This window comes from Eutrigla gurnardus (assembly GCF_963514095.1).
Source record: "Eutrigla gurnardus genome assembly, chromosome: 11".
NCBI classification, from domain to species: Eukaryota; Metazoa; Chordata; class Actinopteri; order Perciformes; family Triglidae; genus Eutrigla; species Eutrigla gurnardus.
The window spans coordinates 8,119,164-8,139,372 of NC_139925.1; the positions used below are offsets into that span (position 1 = coordinate 8,119,164).

Here is a 20,209-nt window from a genome sequence, read left to right on the forward strand (position 1 = left end):
ACAGAGTGAATCGAATAAAAGGGAAAGAAATATTGTCTATAACTTCTGCTCCCTGGAGGAAAGTAAGGAGGGACAACAGCTGGTTGCCTCACTGCACAGCTGGGCGACGTGAAGAGAGCTATGGACTGAGGGGTGACCATAGTAATGGAAGTATATAGGCTGGCCCTCACATACGTCACATTAGGTCACCTATTTTAATTATTGAATATGAATTATTATTATTATCTAGCAGCAATCTAACAGCACCAAAAATGACATTTCGGCTGTCTGTCATCTGTCTCCACTCCTCCTTTACCTGTGCCTGATTATTCTTTACTTCCATCTCATCAGTCACTTTGTAGAAGAGATCTATTTTCTATTACTTTCTGTAATGATTCCTTGTCCATCCTTCCTTCCTTCCTTCCTTCAAGGGTTTCTGTATCAATTAATAAAACATAGTGAATGTTTGAGGATGTCTAAGAATTGTGTGTTACAAAACTTTTAATTAAAAACATTTCTATTTTATAGTAGAAAGGACTCAGGCTTCGACTGTACTGGAGCTTAATGGGAGAATGAACTGAAACAGTTTACTGTTACTTTATTTCTTTTGGAGTTTGTACCCTTAAGAGTTACAGATACTGAAAAGTGTATATTTAAAGTCTATATGAAAATTATTTAAAAAAAAAAACATAACAAATTCATTCCCAAAGGTTTCGGCTACATCCCACAGCCTTCATCTTCAGGGAAGGCTGAGAAAGCTAACCTTGAATTTGGAGTTTAAATGGCAGATATGTCTTCTCAAGGTTGAGAATGAACCTCCACGATAACATTTAAAGTTCTTCTTTTTCGGGAAGGACAGTTGTATTTCTCAGATGGCACAAGGTCATGGCTTGCCACTGGCATTAAAGGTTGTCAGACTGTCATCGGTGCAGCGATGCTGAACAAACATGCACGTAGGCAGTGTACAGAGGAAGGCCCTCCACACTGTTGCAACAGTTTTTTTATTAGTTCTGAGGAGAAATTACTTTTATTGAATAACAACTGATTTTCCAAATGTTATGTGTCATGCAGATACCTTTGACTTTGCTATTCCACTTCCAACTGTCAAACAAATACCTTGTTGCATTCTTATTATGTTCCCCAATCAACCTTCTTGCATTGAATACAAAGGTAAATATGCTGTTATTTTATAGATTTAATTATTTAATGGTCCTGTATTTTCTCTGTCCCTTCCAGACCAGTGCACTGTGACAAGATCCTATCTTTTCCTCCACAAGTTCTGGTTCTTCAGCACCATCTATTACTTCGGAAACTGGGCCTTTATTGGGGTAAGTCCAACGAAGTAAATTGTCATTATGCAGATTTTAAGGAGAGTAATAATAACAGTTGAATGTTCTCTGACAAGCAAGACATTTGTTCTTTATTGACAAACGTGAATTAAAAATAGTGAAAATAGTTGTGTATTTTGAGCAAATGAACATCTACAGCAACAGCATCTATAAAACATTTAATTAACTTTAAAAGCTCTATTGTCTTCAGGGGAAGAGTGTGAGACCTGCAGCAACATAATTTAATTTCTATGCAGAAAACTGAAAAATGATTTTCCAAGACCACACACAGCTAATCTTCTCAGCAAAAATATTTAATAGCCTCTCTCCTCATGCAGTTGATGCTGATTCTATCGATCCTTATGAGATATTTCCTAATGTGTGCGCTGCCTGTTGTTTCCAGGCCTTCCTCGTCGGGCTGGCGGTGTCCTGCTGCAAAGGAAAGAAGTCTGTGATTGAAGGAGAGGTGGAGGCCGATGACTCGGACTTAAGTGATGACGAATATGTGCACTGAGCATCAGTGTTCGCTCTGGGTTTGTAGATATTTACGCCGTAATTTAAAGGGACTAGAAAGTATGATTTCATAAACAAAGAAACGGTAGCGTCTCAGTAATTTGTCTTAAATTTAATTTATTGGTTTTAAGGAGTTAGCGCAGAGTTGTCCTGTGAACTCCAGCCTTGTTTTGAGTTGACACTTCCCTCCCCTTAATGAGACCGCCGAGACCGTTTTGTCTGACTCAGTCAATATTATTGATGACTCTGGGATTCCGGGAGTGTCCTCCAACTCAATTCTACCCTGAGAATTCACTTATCAACAATTTGAAACTGACACAATTTGTTCATTTTTCTACTGGAGACGTATTGCGGCAGCAGAGACAGCTGTACGCTGAGTCAAAACTTTCTGTCTGAGCTTTAGTTGACGCTTGGACATGAACTTACTTTTTACATTCTCTAAGCACTTTGTAGACCCTTTAAACGGTAACTTTATGACAATATCTATAGTTGGGTCGAATATACCTTTTGAAATAATAAACTCTGAAGACGTGAGCCGCCACAAACTTGCTTGCTTCTTTTCTGAAAAGCTAATTGGTATGAAATAATGATTCAAGGTGTTGACAGCGGTAACATTTTCAAAGTTTATTTTGCTTGTTTTGTCTGAGGTTAAATGCAGCGCTGGAGGGTTTCTTGCTTCTCTCCTCTACATTTAGTCATTTGCGGTCTGAGACCATTATTTAAGTAGATGTTACTGCTCTGGCATACCTGCACTGTGTGAAATGTAAAGGACCAATGTTTCCCAGGTTTCAGTTATTCTTGGTTTTTATTTAAACAGATTCGACAGTGTTTTGTCGTCCGTGTTGGAAGATGATGAGAAAAATAGGTGGAGCAAACATGGAATTAATCAAATACAAATGTAATTGTATTTTAACTAGGGAGTAGTTCTACTTTTTGAGTTTATCAACAGCAGGCTTGTGACATTGACATTTTAATTGATTCTTTTACAGCTGTTCAATTTCTTTTCAGCGTATTTCGTAGTGTCAACATTAATACAACAATACAATTTGACCGAAAATATGAATGACGATTTGTGTGCCTCGTGAATGTGTCGCACCATGATGGGCACACACACCAATGTATATGCTATACCCTACTTATTAAGCCTCACTGAAATCAGCCTGAATCTGATTTATTATTATATTTCACCTGTGATCGGTTGAAAAAGAATGCTGTTCTTGAAGTTGTGTCAATATTGAGTGATACCTGCATTTAAAGAAATAAAACCATTTTAAAAAACCCTCCATATATTTCTGTCCCCACCACTGTGACCCTTCCTCTCACACCTGGTATTCAATGAGTGGTTAATAGTTTACTGTAATGTTTAGATGCTTTGTATCACAGTGGGATGAAACACAGCAAGCTACCACCCATTACAGCTGTTTAGAGGCGAAGACAGTGTTTTTGTCTACATTCAATTAGATTTTAGTCACATTGAGCTAATTATTCCTGTAATTAATTTTTACGACATGCCAACTGTCATTTAATTTGTTCAAAGCTTCAGGGTGACATGGCTCAACGGTTCTAATTTTTAATGCCTATTGTGTTATTTCTTTTTCTCTCAGTAAAATCAATACAATTCTTTGCCACACAGTCACACGGAGCATCTTCTCAGCAGTTGTCAGAACTGTCTGCATTCATTTTTCATTGCCAGCACCTCCCTGCTATCGAGTACTCCCCAAAACATCTGATCATTTCTCCATCTATAAAACATGCTGGACATGTCGTTTCTGTTCAGTCTTTTCTTATGAAATATATTTCGCTGATACAATGATTGAATGTGGCCTTTAGTTCTGTGATACATAGAGGATTTGTCTTCATTAAAAGCTGACTATAACGGGCATTGTGACATAATTATGACCACGGCGTGCATGTGACAGAAACTACCCAACCCCGCAACCACAATCAGTAATTCTTTGAGTGAGAACATGTATTCTCCTCTTCAAAGCTCACACTTTTACAAACAACACAAAACTAACGGTTAACGCGTCCGACCTTGGATTGGCATGTAACTTCTCAGGGCCTGCTTCGGATGGATTTGCATGACATTTTGAGTGCATGTCCAATTAGACGTTTTATGTATACATGCCTTGTCATACCTTTTGTTGCAAGCTTGCTTTGAGTTAATCCATTATCATGTGATATGCCACCCCCTCATGCACTTGTATGCCAAATACGCTTTGAGCCAAAAACACGGAGCCCCAGAAGTCTTAGCAGAGGAGCGTGTGATCAACACGTCAGATCAGAGGATGTGCAACTTTTCCCCTTATTCAAAAGCCAAGTCTTATCTCATCATTTCCTTTTCCCCTGCATCAATTTGGAGGCTTCTCATGCAAGTTAGGTGTACCGTAATGAATACAGGAATGCATTAGTTCAGTTGTGTCACTTGTGTTGGTTAGCATGACCACATTCTGAACATTTGGACTGAAGTTCAAATTCTATTTGCTGATTTACTGTAATGTTTTTGTGCACTCATCATTTTTCTACTATTTACCACATGATGTAAGCATGAGTGATTTAAAACTGTACACCTAATTGCTTATCATTTACACCTGAAAAGGCCATGAAAGCAGACTGAATTTCATTACATCCCAATTTGCATCATGCCATGTACATCTAATTATCAGCTAAACAATAGAAAATAATTGCCTTTTTGTTGTGTTTATCCTTAAAACTAAAAAACTAAACCAACCCACAAAACCGCCTTTTTTTGGCTGTCTGAAAATAGATTTTTTTTTTTTTAATCTTTTCATTTTATTTTGAAATGAGGCAGAGGTGAATGTGTGGAGTACTGTCCAGCCATTGTCAGGAGCCTCTGCACCCTCCATCCATCTTCTTACTGCTCCACCATGAAAGACCATATGCATTATACAGTGCGATGGTAAGTAGCCCACTTGCTGTGGTCTCTCCCAAAGTTTCACTTGAAAGTTTCAGCACTTTCTTTCTATTTCCAGTGTAGCTCCTGAAAAGTACATTTTCAGTTTTACAGTTAACTAAAGCTAACAGGAGCTAGCTGGATACTTTTTTTGGCAGCCAACCAAAAAGTATTTACATTATATGATAGTCCTGTAGATTATAAATCGTATTAAAACAGCTGTCTTGAGTTTAACTGTAAATGCTTCCCCCCTCTTATCAGTAAATACAGATGAAGTTAGCTTTAGCTGCGGACATCCGTTAGCAAAAACAATTTAATGCTAGCGGTAAGCTTAATGCTAACGCTAGCATGTTCACAGTGCTGGTGCTGACTGGCGTTTAGCAGGTAAGTCGACCATCTTTAGCATGCAAGCGCTTGCTATTTAGCGCGAAACTTAAAGTGACGTCACAGCACGTTAGTTCTGTAGGTATTGAGTTGTAAACCAAAGTCTTTGGACACGTTTTAACATCATGGTCACAAACATTGCACCACTTTCAGTCCCATGTCCCGTTTTGTGATTTTATTTTGATTGTATGTGATTTTTATTTCATGTGATTTTTTAGGTGGCCCTCACATATTTCCTCTGGGCTTTAACTCGTCTGACGGACAGGCCCTTGATAGCCAACCGTTGGCCTTACCCCCAGTCATGCCTGCAGGGAGGAGAGTGACGGGATCAATGTGATTATGTTGATTCCATGTTTGCAGCCCTTAAGCAGGTTAACCTCCCTGCACTTGTAGGCCCGTGGGGCCCGGCTGCTCATTCCCAAATGAGGTCTTGTCCACCAAGCTTGTCAAAGTGTCCCAAGCCCAATTTACCAACAATCAAGTAATACGGCTCTCCACTTTTTTTTTTTTTTTTTTGTCAAACTCACAAAACCGATACATTTGCACCATTAAATCTTTAATTGGGGTTTAAAAAAATCTGAATATTCTGCAGGATTTTCATTAAGTGACTGTCAAATTCAATCTTTGTCATATTACTCTCATCAACTGAGCAACAGAGAGAATAAGCTAAGCTCCTGCAAGAATTACATTTGCTCAAACACAATTTCTGAATCCACCCCCCGAAAGATTCTCAAAAACAAAATATCCTCATTTGTTGCAAACCCTTCATTCAATAAATCTCTAATAGTATTTTCTGCATCACAACTTGACACACTGATGTGCTAAATATAAATATACAAAACTATTATCTAGAGTCTTTGGTATTTTCCTTTGTAGCATGCACAATTACTCACTGAAGCTGACATGAACATGAACTGTATTGTTCTCTAAATTAACTACAGTAGATTACAATTACAGTCCCCTAACTCTCCAAAATTGGCCTCTGTTCTGTTCACCAAAGAGCACACCTGGATCCTCTTGATTGTGTTCAAGCTTTGATTTCTGAGTGGTCTAATTGGTTACAGGTGTTTTCACAGGTGCATTCTGGGTGCAGGTGATTGATAATTGAATGTGGCATTTCAACGGAAGTGTTTGACAAACAACACACTTTTAGTTTTGAATGGCGTGTTTAATGTAGATAGGAGGAGTGTAGTACTTTTTGTGCGAGGAGTCAGAGTGGATAATTAAAAATGTCAGTGTCTGAAGTACCAGTGTTTGCCTCGAGTGTTGTTTGAGGAAAAGAAGGAAAAATGATAGAACTGTCATTAATAGCATTTTAGACAAACATCAACTTAAAATAGACCATTTCCCTTCTTCATCTGCGTGGTGTAGGTGGTCGTGCTCAGTTGCTGGTGAGTCACCGTGCATACCATGATGACATAATTCACGCCGTAGAACTCTGATCTCATTCCCATTTAGAGCTCCACATGAATATGATTAGGTGATATAGGCATATACATTATCTCTGGAGACACTGAAACTTCACTGATTTCAGCCGTCTCCGAATAATAAGTCATTCTGGGGGAGAAAAAGTCTTTCATACATGCCTTTATCGAGCAAATGTTCATGGTTTTGGGGGAGAAAATAAGTTGTGAAAGACTGGTAGCTGAGAGGAATGCATTCAATAGCTTTTGATGCATACTTTTCTAAGATGACCTTGGTTATTTTGGGTTTGCATCTCAATGTGTAGTGCAGTCTGTTCTTGAACCATGACAGTGTCTTTCTCATTATGTAAAAAGTAAGAATTCATTAGTATAAAGAGAGAACAAGTACAACAACAATTATTTTAGAATATCAATAGTTTCTGAATTTTGACATTACTGTAACTACACTATATGTGTGTGTGTGTTTCCAAAGGCATTTCACTGCATTTGACATTGCACGTTAACAGGCAGCAGTACTGTATATAATTAGCCCATAGTCTGGTAGACTAAAATTGAAATGCGCAGTAAATTCAGACATTGATGTCTAGACCGAGCTTACATTTAATCAACTTAATTCATCTTGCGACGACGTCAGAGCGCAACCGGGAGTCCTCATTAATGTAAGCCTGTGTTTATTGTCTGCTTCCCCCCTTTTTTCCCTCGTCATCATTCTCCACTGATGATGCCGATGGATGTCACACCTCCTCCTCCTCTCCTCCTGCCGGGTGGACCGCTGCTCCCCAGAGGGAGGACTCACGCTGATGCTCTCATCGCCGAAGTGTCAGCCGAACAGCAGACCACCAGACGGGACAGACGAGATTTCCCCTCAAAGTCCTCACACCCCCCCCTCCCATGTGTGCAGCGTCTGGCCCCGTCTGCCCAGCAAAATCCTAACTGATCTTATCAGGTGAACTTTCTGGAGGCAGAGAAACCTATTAGGAGTTGAATGTTTCCTTTCCAAATTCAAAAATCAGATACGGGGGTGGATTTATGAGGTGAGTTAGGGAACTTTGCAGTGCTTCACCTCCAGCTACACTTAAATGGAAGGTTTGAATCATAAAGGGAATGACTAACCTGAGATAAAAATCATCAGAGGGGATGTGAGGTAAAGGAGAGAACTTCTTTGATAATCTAGTCTGTAAAAACTAGGTTGGATCCTTCACAAAACTCCAAGCATTTTTTTAATGTGTTTTAGAGTCCAAATAATTATCTTAGAAGTATAATTAAATTTCACCATTCCTCAGGCATGTTTTCATATCCAGTCACATTCCCGTCATTTGATTTTATACATTCAAATATCACAGTAAATGATGAATTCCACAACCAACAAACCACATAAACTTGACACAACCTCTGAAGCAGTACGAACATATTTCCTCTTTTATTTACATTCCTTTTCAAATGTTAACATTTTTCGCTATAACTTTTGATCAGGTTGGCATTTGTTCTCATTAAAATAAATTGGCACAAGTAAAACATATGTAGACAAAAGTTTATTTACACCATACAACATTTTGTTTTTAAATATTTTATACAGAGCTGCAGATGAGAGAGCTTGCTGGGATCCTTCAAGCAGATTCTGCAGTATTAAAGTTGTGAAATATATTATTTATATAAAAGTGAGTATTATCTTTATTGCATTTAAAGCAATGAAGAATGTAGCTTGACAAACATTCATTTTTAATATGACAGAAAAAATCCTCTTTGCCTCCCATGTTTTATATTATAAAGTAAAAAGTGTAGTAATGGCCAAACAGACTGTTATAAACTTTTTAAAAACCTGCATAAATATATACATTGTGCTCCCGGGTCCAGTTTTATGAAATCAAAACTAGACCCAACGAAGCTGGGACGACATGGTATGTCATTTGCTTTGTGAGGTGTCATCTTGAGAGATTACCTTTTTTTTTTCTCTTTTTTTTTTTAGCCAATTCCTCAACAGATAATTTGAAACACATGATGGTAAATATTGTACACCAGGCTGCCCCACACTAAGTACACTAGTGAGAATACAAAAAGTAACACTGATGTTTTTTTCCCTTTTTTCTGTTTTCTCTCTCCTCCGCGGTCCTTATATTGTATTGGCACATAATGTCCCTGCCACACTCGTATACTCCAGATATGTATGCCAAGGCTGTTAGAAAAGTCTGTTGCTTTATTCAGTGCAAAATACATCTCTTTCTCCTCCATTTCTAGTTTGCATTTTCTCCTTCACCCTCTAGACCTCCGTTTGGAAGTCTCCCTCCTGGACGTCTAAGGGTAAGTTGACACACTTTTCCCACTCTGCAGGCGTCATCTCCAGTGAGTCCTTGGTGTCAGATTCTAGTACATTCATAGTGGCGTAATTCTGGTACTCACAGGCTGGATTGTAGCTCTCCCATGGGTTCTTGTTTGGCATTGCCTTGTCCTGTGAACATGGCCAGCGGGGTGTGATATTAGTGGCATGACATCCTCTGCAGCTAAAGTGTTATTCTTTCAGCAACAACAACAAAAAAAAGGACGTTTCCACTCAAGTCCGTTCACTCAAAAGGACATTGTATGAATTCCTTTCCCGTTTCTAATTGAAAATAATGGAATTAATGCTGTGGAAAGCATCAAAGCATAATGGTAGTGTATTAAATGTGACCATGCTTATCATGGAGTCATAGCAGAATTGTGTGTTTCCCCAAAGCTCAGAAACTGGTGCACTATATGTGAGAGCTATTCATCTAAATGTGCTCTCATTGTCAGTCCCACAGACACTACTGCAAATAAGAGAGGGAAGCTGCTCCCAGTCAGGGGAATATAAAATGGATACTAATGTCTGCAGCCAGCTCTGCAGTAGATTCATTTGGGGAGGAGAAAAGAAGAAAAAAAGGGCAAATGTACTGTAGTTATCATTTTCAATACAAAGGAACTTTCACTGGTAACTTAGCAACGGACCTCAAATTACAATGGGCTGTAGGGGTTGATTGAAATGTGAGGATTACATGCAGCCAACATGCTGCTGTGTGGCTGACATATAGCCTGGCTGCGTTTGGTCACCAGCCCAATTTCTATCCGTTTGCATTGGATACAGAAAACCCTGTTGCTTGTCTGAGGGAGACGGAGAGAGCTTGACATCCCCGTTGTGTCTACAGCTCCAGTCAGGTGTGGAGACAGACGATGGGACTTTTGATTTGCAGCAAGGTCAGGGAGAACTGTCATGACTCGCCTGACGTCTACATCCCAGAGTGACAAAAAAAAAAGCCCCCCCCTCCTCCCCACCCACACACAGTTGCAGAACAACGAACTTAAGGATATATTTGTATAGATGTTGATAGGTTAAATAATCTGCCATGCATTAATGGAAAGATGATGGGGTTGCTAAGTAGATAAATGTGCATGTAAATAAAAGTGCATTCATGGCCTTGCATTGGAATGGATGCACTCTATTGCAGCAAGATTACCAAAGGTCTTTCTACCCTGAGACTGGCCTTATGGAGAAAATGCTTCAGTGCTTTTAGGGAGCAGCCCCCTCACTCGCCCTCCACCAGCTGCTGGCAGGCCCTCCATGCACAGGAAGGTTCACTTCCGCATGAACACTTTAGCTACATACTGTAACCGCTCATTTGCACAATCACACATTACAGTATGTGTCCTGCACCGGATCTTTAAATAGGGTATTTTGACGTTGCTCTCTTTGATTGGCTGACTGCCACCCCCCTGGTTTCCTGTTACTCACCATGCTGCCCATATTTGGTATGTCTCGAAATCGGTCCAGGGTTTGAAATTTCTGATTCAGTTCCTGGAACAGCTCCATGTGTCTTTTCCTGGTGTGCATGACTTTCTGCAATGGCAAGGGTTTTGTCTTTGGTATTGACAGCCAATAATGGAAATGCATCTTCCTTTCCACCCCCTCCAACTCTGATCAATTTGTTAGTGTCATGGTTTACTTATCGGCCAGGTTTGAAACAAATTTACCGGTCTCTGCATACATACGAGTGACTGCCAAAATAAAGGAAACTCCAAGATAATGAAAATTAGGGTGACGGGACACTGAGAGCCTGCACTATTTTAATTTGCAATTATCTGGAGTATCTGAATTAAACATAATTCTTCTTTGACAAATTGACTCGTTTAGAGTTTTGTTTGCGTAAGAAAAAACCTTATACTCAAACCTTGGCACAAAATCTCCATTTAAAGGCTTGGTGTGCGAAAGTAAAACAGAATGCACCTCAGGCCAAAATCGCTGCCAGGAGCCTAATGTTTCCTTTACTTTGAAAGTGCGTACAATATATATATATATGCAGTAAAGCCTGCTTTAATAATGCAAAGGAAATGCTAAAACTTGCCAAAGGGGGTTTGGATATGTCTTTGCAAGCCAATATAATCATTGTTGAAACCAGTGGTAAAATCAGATGTGAAATGTGCAAATGACTTTTAAAAGCATACATTTTTTGAAAATCAACATATAGTTAATGGATGGAGGAGATGGAGGAGGACATAATGTAGATGAGAACCGTTGCCCTGTTTGTCAGTTGCTTTTACCTTAACTACACAGCATGCCAATAAATCATGTTGAGTCAAGGCTGTGTACTGTAACTCCAATAAGCTTAAGAGGCACAACAAGTACTAGTAAATCAAATGACAAACACAACTGCAAAATAAAAATATATAAATATTTTCACCGCATAAGAAAGCTAGATGCATGTTCTGTGGAAAGAAAAATATCTTTTACGTACCTCAAAGTCCAGATCAGAATATCGCGATTTTCGTCTCTGTGAAAACAAAAGCTCAAATTAATATTCATCAGAAGGTATGCACTTTAATTAAGGTGTATTTTAAAGTGTTGGTTGCAGCTCTGTGTCCTCTGCGCTTCATCCACATGAGCTTATGTACCTCTAAGGAGCTCATAGATATTGTTGACCCTGTCTCACTCCTAGAAAGCCCCGCGGATTCCTCCATCTCAGCGAGGAAGTTCTTAACAGCGGTGCGCGGTTCAAAGGGCAGGTTTTGCATCTGCTCGGGAGCGCTAGGATACTGCTGCTCCAGGTTCACATTCATGTGGTCCAAGCCTGATGGGCTGATATTGAAGTCAGGGCTCATCTTGTAATGCATCAGCCTCTCGTGTGGCAGCGTATCCATAGTGATGTTCATCTTGGTGTCCTCTTTCAGGAGGGTGGGCATGTTGCCTGACCCGGACAACGTTGCCGCACGCGGCATGACTATGTAGTCCGTCTCCGTCATCTGGCCCTGCAACGAGTGGCCCTGCAACGAGTGGCCCTGCAACGTGTGGCTCTGCAACGAGTGGCTCTGCAACGAGTGGCCCTCCATGTCGTGGCCAACCATGTCGCGGTCGCTCTGGCGCATGGCGTCATCGGTGCACAGGTAAACAGTGCGGCGCATGTCGGCGTTGCTGTCTCCCATGCACTGCTCTTTCAGATCGCCTATTCCCATTGGCATGTGCAGCGCTGACGGCTGCTGAATAATCACTTTGGAGATGATGTTGCCAGGCAACGTGGAGTAGTTGAGGCCCTCGGGGACCTTCTCATCCTCCTCATCATTGAGGGATATGCGGGAGAGGGTGCCTGTTATGGTGGCGGCGCGACAAGAGCCCATGTCTTTGTGGAGTGCTGCAGGGCACAGTTATACAAGCATTAGTTGGCGTTTCTCAGTAATGAAAGTAGTGTGGCAGTTTGTCTGAGAACATCCAGCATATGACCAAAAAGAACAAGATGATTCAAATGAATTCTCAAAGGATTTTGTGCCGCAGAATGGAAAAGTGTAATGACACGACAAATAACTGTGAATACGCTTTCGAGTGCGACATTACACCTCAATGCAAAGGGATGCAACAGCAGCTATCTCTGGAGGACGTGACATTCCCTCCCCGCCGTACAGCATGTAGCATCCTAATCCTAATTTAGTGATTGGTGATGACCTTGCAATGCACCAAATGTTATATAAGAAAAACAGCAGCAATCTATTGACAAACACCTCCTGTTTATAAGAACACCATGTCCTTCCCACTGAGTATTTTAAACTATGTATCAGTAGGAATTATTTGTGTATCCGAGGAGATTACAAGGACAAGAAAAAGGATCCAACGCTCGCCTTTTTATGTTTAATTCTGATTGAATGCTTTGTGTGGAAAGTCTGGTATTCACTTCACTCGTATATTCTAGGGTGACACTGCAGAATATTCCTTCTGCTGCAGACAATAATCCCTGTTTGTAAACAACCGATTTAAACTCTGTGAGCCCGGAGAGTAATCTGTAAAGGGCATTTCTCTCCGACCGCAGCTCTACTTTGGTCTGAATCCGGTCATGATTTATAAATGACACCTGTCCGCTCTTGCCTTTTTGTATCGGTTATGTCCACTTCAGCTTTACAAGATTGCACAGCATGAAGTAATGTGGGTCAGAAGAGCCAGACAGCCCTTTTCGTCTTTTAACAAGCTGTGTTGCTGAGAGCGCTTGGTTATTCCCTGCAGATCCATTGAGGATGTGTTCTTCATTGGTTCGGAAGGGATCGGAGAGAGACGAGGCTCTGGGCTTGTGTTAGTTGCCACCACTAGTTACATGCAGTGAAACTTGCACGATCCCTTAGGAACATTACGTTTTATTAAATCATACACTTGTCTGCTAACAATTACTGTGGCTCAAAAGTAGAGAAGAACAACAGCAGGAACCAGGAAGAAATATTATCCTCCTCCTAGTATGAACCGAGGAAGAAAATCCTCCCAAATGAGACACATAGCACGCACCTATTCTGTGACGGCGTCAACATTTTAATGAAAAACATAATTACAAAGTGCGACTGCCAGAAGATGGGAATAGCTGCTATCACATTTTTTTTTTTCTGTGAAGAAGAAAGTGAATATCAAACAGCTCCCTTTTATAATGTTTTGTTCTCAGATTAAAGTCGGTGTTTTGGTAACTGTGAAAAAAAAAAACCTCCTGTGGGGATTTGATGGTTGTTATGTAACCTCAGCTATTTTTTACTGGGTTTTTTTTTTTTTCATGCGAGTCAAGAAGAATCTTGTTAATAAGAGACCATCTGTTCCTTACCTGATCGGCAGGCGATGTCCACATCTTTTTCAAAGTCCGTCTGTGGGCAGAGGACAGTCAAAATGTGAAGTATTACTAAAAACAAAGCTTTTTTTATACTGTAAACTGTGTGTGTACAAAACAATCTCATGATAAACAACCAGCTGCAGGATTATAGGATCAATATCAATATATATCTCATTTTCTTTCTTTCATTTTTTATTCCCTATGCTTTGGAAAAAAATGCAAATGCATTGTTTTCTCTACATCTTAACAATATATCAATATCACATCTATGGAAAAAGAAAATGCAACTGCAGCAGCTGGGAAGTATTTGGTGCTCTTTACTAATGACTGTATTGAACCAGGAGGCTATCCTGAGAACTATTTCACTCCCGAGTTGCATTAGAATACTAATGGCAGATCATTGCTATGATGTGCCAGTGGCGACGTCGTGCTAGATGAAGAGGACTGGTGTCCCATTTCAAAGGTCAGTCCGGGAACAGTCCTCTATTACCCTGTGAGAGGAAATGCGAGGGATGCATGGCAAACACGGACAGTGAGTTCAATCAAATGGGAATAAAGGATCGGTCTTCGGGCGTAAGAAAACCAAAGGGAACTAATGCCATTTGGCATCAGAGGACCGAGTGTCTACGCTGCACATAATTGCAGCTTTGCAAACGCGTTGTGTGGAAAATTATAAATCTATGGGAAACAATGCTTTGTGTTTTCAAGGCCATATTAAACTGACTAATAATGGATAATAAAAATGGGGGGGACGGCAAAGTTAAATTAAGGTCAATGGAGAACAGGGAGGTTTGCATGTGTATTATAAATAACCAGGGAACATTCTCGGCGTTCTTAAATGGTGGTTCTAATGGTTACAGATAACAGTGGCTAGCTGTGCCTACCATTATCTGAGCGTGCCCATTAGGGAAGGTTCCTGTTGCATCACCACTGATTGGGTCCTGGCAGTTTCTGAGCCGACATCTGAAAGCATCTTGGACCTAAAAGCAAAATCAGTCTTTCATCATTTCCACAATACTGCATATCACAAGCTTTAAAAAAAAAAGAAGCCTTTTAAAGCCCATTGCTGCTTTTGTTATTACATCTTATTCTCTGTCAGGTCTGCCTACGTTGCAATATATCATTTGTTTAATACTTTACTGCTGGCTGTGGTGTGTTTATGATTTGTGGAGGTGGTTAAGCTCTGGAAAATCTCCTCCCTGCAACATTTTCAATAAGAAGAACAGATGTACCTCTAAGCAAAAGATCAGGAAAATCATCCTTTACCTCTCTCCGTAGGACACAGTGCACCATCACGATGACAAAGCCCTGCAGCGAGTCAAAGACGGCGAAGAGGATCTGAAAGAGGATGGAGCGCTTGTCCGTCATGGCGAGCACTGCGGACATCCAGGTCAAAGCCAGCAGAGGTAGGACGACGCAGGAGCTCCACAGGGACGCCCTGGGAGAAGGAAGGGAGGATAGTGTCGATGTAATAAAAGCAGGCAAATGGGTGTAGACAACAGGATAAGGTCTGGAGTGAAAGGCGGCACCTCCATCAGGGCCCCCTTTTTCACTTCAGGGCTTTAAAGTGCATGCTGGTATTAATGTAAGCGTGGTGTAAAATAGGCATGTAACAGCGCGTGTTCACAGTGAAATACATTCCTATACTGTAGCTCTGATGTACTCTGGAGGTAATTGGAACATCAGTTCACGCTGCAGTGGACTGCAAGGTCTGAATTGTAGAGGTGGACACGCTGTACATGCAGAGACTCCCTGTAGCATCGTCTTATTGATTCAGAGACACTGACAGGCACTTACATTGCATTGCTAGCTGTAGTTGCTGATAAAGCAGTTGTTGATACAACACCACATTTGGCACACTTGAGAGTTAATCCTGTATGCGGCTCACTCATCTGTCTGTGGGACATAGAGACAACAGCATGACAAACAACGCTAACAGCCACTACCCCGACTTTAAACAGCAGACGCAGCCGATGTGTGGGCGTTTAAAACGATTTTCATCTTGGACTGATTCTGCCAAAGAAATACGAAGCCGTGTCGTTCCCGAGAGAGATCTGACCTCTTTATGTTTATGCCTCTAATTTCCTTTTTTTTGCGACGGCAAGAGAAAAAAAGGAGGTCTAAATCTCCATATGTGTGTGTAAGGAAAAAGCTTAACATGTTTGTATTTTTGCATGAAGTTAGGAAGAAAAATGTTAAGAAGAAAAATGAGGGTACTAACAAGGACGTGCTGTCATACCCTGCACGATGCTTCAGCTTCTTGTCCAGTATGCCGTCCCTGGACACGAGTTTATTAAACACCAAGATACCGATCACCATGTTGACCTGCCGATAGGAAGGGAACGGGAATATTAGCTTTTCAATTCATCATCTGCAAAAAAGAGGATTTTAAAACCATTGTTTAATATATTGTATAATTCCCTTGACATGCTCAAAGCCAGTGATTTAATGTCATTATCCCACAGGGCTTTTTTTTTTTTTATCCGCCTGCACTGAGCTTTGACCTCCAGCTTCCATTGTTTGCTCATCTCTGTGACATTTCAGCCAGTGGTTGAGGCATGCCCTGGATACTCAGCCCAGCAAAACCGCCTTAAGAAAAGATCTGCTTGACAAGAAACACTCTCAAAGGCACCTTCGTCTATTATTAGCAGCAGCAGCACCTAGGCTAATAGAAAACCGAAGATATACGGCAGCTGGGTAGAGAATTATTCCAAATATTCGGCTATTTCAGACCCCTGTAGCTGAGATAAAGAGCTCATTAAGTATTTATACAAATACATTTGGGGGAAGTTTTCGTTCAACACGCTTTGTGTCTGTGAGACATCTCATAATAATAATGATGTTACAGTATGAATACAGTGATAACAGAAGCATGGTTTTCGGTCTCATCGGAGAGGGTCGTTTCTCAGAGATTAGCTGGAGTCCCTCTGAGGTTCATCAGAAGTGAAAAACGGCAGCACAGCAAGACGTCAAGTCTCCGTGCATGTAATGCTCAAACCAAGACGTTTAGTCGCTTGAAAAAAAAAATTAATAATAATCTGAAATCACTTTGTTTTTAATCCCACCACAGAACGGAGTTTTGACAATAATAATATGACTCAGTGTTCACGCTCGTCTGTCCCTCTGACACAGACTTAGTGATTTGCATAATCGCATTCTTTGTGTAATTTCCCCTGTACAACAATGTAAATATGAGATGATTAAAATACCCGAGTACATTAGATTTTGAACAGATCTAATGCATAAATACTTTATGGCCTCACAGCTACATGGAGCACCATTATGGTAAATGAAAGAGAATTGCTTGAGCACATTGCCTGATGGGGTGCTCATTACTTTGACTTTGAAAGCCGAGTGTGTTCCTCCTCTTAGGCATATTCGTAGCAACGTTTTGTCTGGTTTCAACAATTTGTACAATACTGATGCTGTACCATCACTTAGACTACACTGTGGTATGTGTATCTTAGTATTTTTTATATTATTATTATAATGATTTATAAGCGATACAAATATTTGTCTATTATGATGGATATTACAGGATAAGTGTTTAATACATTCTATCAAGTTTTTTAGTATTTTTCTCTATTTTCTGCATATAAACCCAAAGTTCAAATGTGATCTGATGACTGAAACATACCAGAACAACAGCAGCTGCAGGTCCAACAAAGGCATACAGGAGCCCTCCCTCCAAAGACAACCAACAGCTGCAAGGAAAAAACACAGACAACACATTAACATCCGACTTAATGGTGCACACTAGCATGCAATTGTATTTCCCTCAATTGTCAGGGGAGACGTGCCATATGCTGTAACTCTATTCTCAAAGTTTCACAGGGTAATAAAATGCTAAAGAGATTTTAAGCAGTGTTTATGCATTTGGTATCCAGCAGGGATACAACTCACAGGGAAATTGGGGTCTCGCTTTGCTATTTTGAAATTTGATTGGGTTCAGGGGACTTTGTTTATGGCACTATTTGGGAGAAGTAAGCCACAACAGGAGGACTTTATCATTAGACGTAAGTGTTACCATCAAGCTACTGTGTGTCAACTGAATAATAAAGAAAAACTTACTATAAAGGTGTCCCGTAGCCCTTCGTTTTGGTGAATCCCATTGAAACAGCAACCACTAAAGCTGGTAATCCTTAAAAAGAGAAAAACAATCAATAGTCATTTGAGGAGTTCTTATTCTTGTCACAACTCAGAGCTCATCAATGCAGGGAAAGAAAATCAACTTCTGTGCCTTCCATCCATTTAACAAAGGAGAATCACTCCATTAGAAGCTCCAGAATGAGAGCACACAATCATCTGAAAGTATCAACTGTATACGTTTCCATATTTCAAACCATGCTGTACAGCATTCCATTAAATAGCATTAGAACAGACTGTACTGCGCTTTGACAAAATGGCAGCAGTGCATCCAGTCGAGGAAACCACCTAGAGAAATTTCATCACTGTGCTGTAAGAATTCACCACCCTCTAGACCATTTATATGAAGGGATTTTTATTTTTTTTTTTTGCTGTATGGCTCCTCATTATAGATTGGTGTAATGGATTCGGTCCCTACAACTGTGTGCTCAGAATATTAACGTTTCTTTTTTTCTTTTTTTTTTTTCGTCGAAGCAGCGCATGCAGGTGCTGTTGATGTAATCAGTTTTCCTGGAGGCGCGAGGCGAAGACCCTGTGGCCATCCAGTGCCTCTCTGCAGTGCTGAAGAGGTAAAGAGTGCCAAGTGTACACAAGCACGTCATGAATCACCGTGCCGGCAACAGCCTGGTGGAGACGCCGCACTTCAAACAGGCTGAATGGAGTGACAACAGGTAGCTGTGTGTCGCCTCGGAAATCAGTTATGAGAATGTTTTTTTTTGTCTTCCGTCTGAATACAGGTGGTAATCCGTAGAGGATTAGAGTCATTTTTATTGTCAAATAGTTGTATGTAAAATTATGCAAAGCATTGTTATTGTCACACAACGAGAGATCGTCATTTGTCATCAAATTGTCCGTTTTTGACAAATCCTTGTGATTGTAGAACAGCCTTATTCCATATTTTTTTCTCCCTTTTTTTTTTTTGCAGCAAGCTGTGGCACTGCAATGACTGAGAGAGCCTTGTTTGTTGCTAGGTAACAAGAAGAATGAGTGTGGGCTCTTTCATAATCAAATTGATTTTTTTTTTTAAAGGAGAGATATCTAGCAGTCTGTAAGAAAGAAACCTTTAGACGAGGATTCAGACTGACATTTATCAAATGAACAAAATATCTTGTAAATCTTTAAAATGCCGAAATACAAATGTTTTACCTCCTGTTTTCATTGACAGATATGTACAACTGCCTTATTTTCTTTTCTTTTTTTAGTGATGTGATGCAGGGAACACAGCGTGGGAGGCAGGAGAAACCTAATGATGAAACCGAGAGCGATTCAAATCTGTCGCAATATGGCTAGTAAGTACATTATATTGGCTCCTACCTGTGTTTCATTTGTGATACATAATAATCTTACAAATGATTGAATATTAGACTTTAGAAAGGATTTCAGAATAGGAATAATCATACAGCGGATTACATAGAGTACATAAATTCACTACTTTTCACCACCCCCAAATGTTCAAGCATTTTAGATGAAATGCACTCTGCTGCAGTGCAAATGCTCGGCTCACACCCTCTTTATCAGACATAAGGTCATTGCAACCTGCTATGGGAGAGCCGCACCAGTCTGTCTCCCCCCACTGCTCAAGGCCGGTCCATTTACCCAGCCCTCAGAGAGCTTGACTGGAGCACAAAAGCATGACAACAAAGAGCCTGATAGGAAGAGGATCTGGCCGCCCCACAGAGAGGACGGAAACAGCGGACGTGGGGGGGGGAAAAAAGCCCACACAGATACTTGGAAAGACACCTTGGCCAGAGACCTTGAGAGGAAATGGCAGCTGCGAGGGATGATGGGAGATAATGAAGAGGTTTAGGGAAACATGCTGCTTACTTACCCCAGCCCAGACAAAGAAAGCGCTTGCGGATGAGCCTGGTCCGAACTTTTCCCGTCACTGCCATGTAGGACTGCCAAGCCTCCGTGAGGACCCAGCAGAACGATGCCAGGAAGAAGAAGTGCAGAAAGGCTGTCGTCATGACGCAAACACCCTATTGATAGAAGAAACAGTCAGAAATAGACCAAACAATGACTGTGGGTTCAAACATTGCTTCACATTTACAGAAATGCACCTTAAAGTAGTAGAAACGCATTCACACTGCATAACAAAAACTCCATCAGATTCCCCAAAACTCCTGCAAATGGATCTTTATTTTATTGTATCTATCCCTGCAGCACTGACAGCCTGTCCAAACCATCCGCTGAGGTATCGTCTCGGGCGGTGAATAAAACAAAGTGTCAGTTTAAACTGTGGTGGCAATTGCAGTAACGATCAGAGACCCGGCCGGCTGACACAGGAAGCCGTGGCGTAGCATCCCCCTGCACTAACCCTCATTAGTATGCTGGGGATCCCACCTGAAGGCATGTGAGCCAAGGTCAACTGTTTTACACAGAGAGGAGGGGGAACCAAACACAACACTTATTAAATGATACAGAAAGCCTGCGTCGGAGGCAGCA

General features: G+C 40.8%; 2 protein-coding genes across 8 annotated transcripts in view; one reads left to right on the plus strand and one right to left on the minus strand.

Annotated features, from left to right (window-relative positions):
- lmbrd1 (LMBR1 domain containing 1) overlaps nucleotides 1-3,098 on the plus strand; it is a 48,537-nt gene extending 45,439 nt beyond the window's left edge. Inside the window, exons 15-16 of the mRNA XM_084021717.1 lie at nucleotides 1,216-1,307; nucleotides 1,711-3,098. Of these exons, the coding sequence (XP_083877843.1) occupies nucleotides 1,216-1,307; nucleotides 1,711-1,821 (203 nt within the window). The 3' untranslated portion in view covers nucleotides 1,822-3,098. The remainder of the gene's footprint in view (nucleotides 1-1,215; nucleotides 1,308-1,710) is intronic.
- A 4,842-nt stretch (nucleotides 3,099-7,940) lies between these two features.
- The window catches only part of adgrb3 (adhesion G protein-coupled receptor B3), a 106,159-nt gene continuing 93,890 nt past the window's right edge, over nucleotides 7,941-20,209 (minus strand). For 4 of the 7 annotated variants that reach the window (XM_084021771.1, XM_084021769.1, XM_084021766.1 and 1 more), the window contains 12 exons: nucleotides 19,593-19,743; nucleotides 17,690-17,759; nucleotides 17,256-17,322; nucleotides 15,840-15,943; nucleotides 15,416-15,514; nucleotides 14,885-15,056; nucleotides 14,503-14,598; nucleotides 13,613-13,652; nucleotides 11,442-12,175; nucleotides 11,285-11,320; nucleotides 10,285-10,389; nucleotides 7,941-8,988 (listed from right to left, as the gene is read on the minus strand). In XM_084021771.1, coding sequence (XP_083877897.1) covers nucleotides 8,800-8,988; nucleotides 10,285-10,389; nucleotides 11,285-11,320; nucleotides 11,442-12,175; nucleotides 13,613-13,652; nucleotides 14,503-14,598; nucleotides 14,885-15,056; nucleotides 15,416-15,514; nucleotides 15,840-15,943; nucleotides 17,256-17,322; nucleotides 17,690-17,759; nucleotides 19,593-19,743 — 1,863 coding nt within the window. In that variant the 3' untranslated portion in view covers nucleotides 7,941-8,799. The remainder of the gene's footprint in view (nucleotides 8,989-10,284; nucleotides 10,390-11,284; nucleotides 11,321-11,441; nucleotides 12,176-13,612; nucleotides 13,653-14,502; nucleotides 14,599-14,884; nucleotides 15,057-15,415; nucleotides 15,515-15,839; nucleotides 15,944-17,255; nucleotides 17,323-17,689; nucleotides 17,760-19,592; nucleotides 19,744-20,209) is intronic. The other 3 variants (XM_084021767.1, XM_084021768.1, XM_084021770.1) reach the window with 3 other exon arrangements.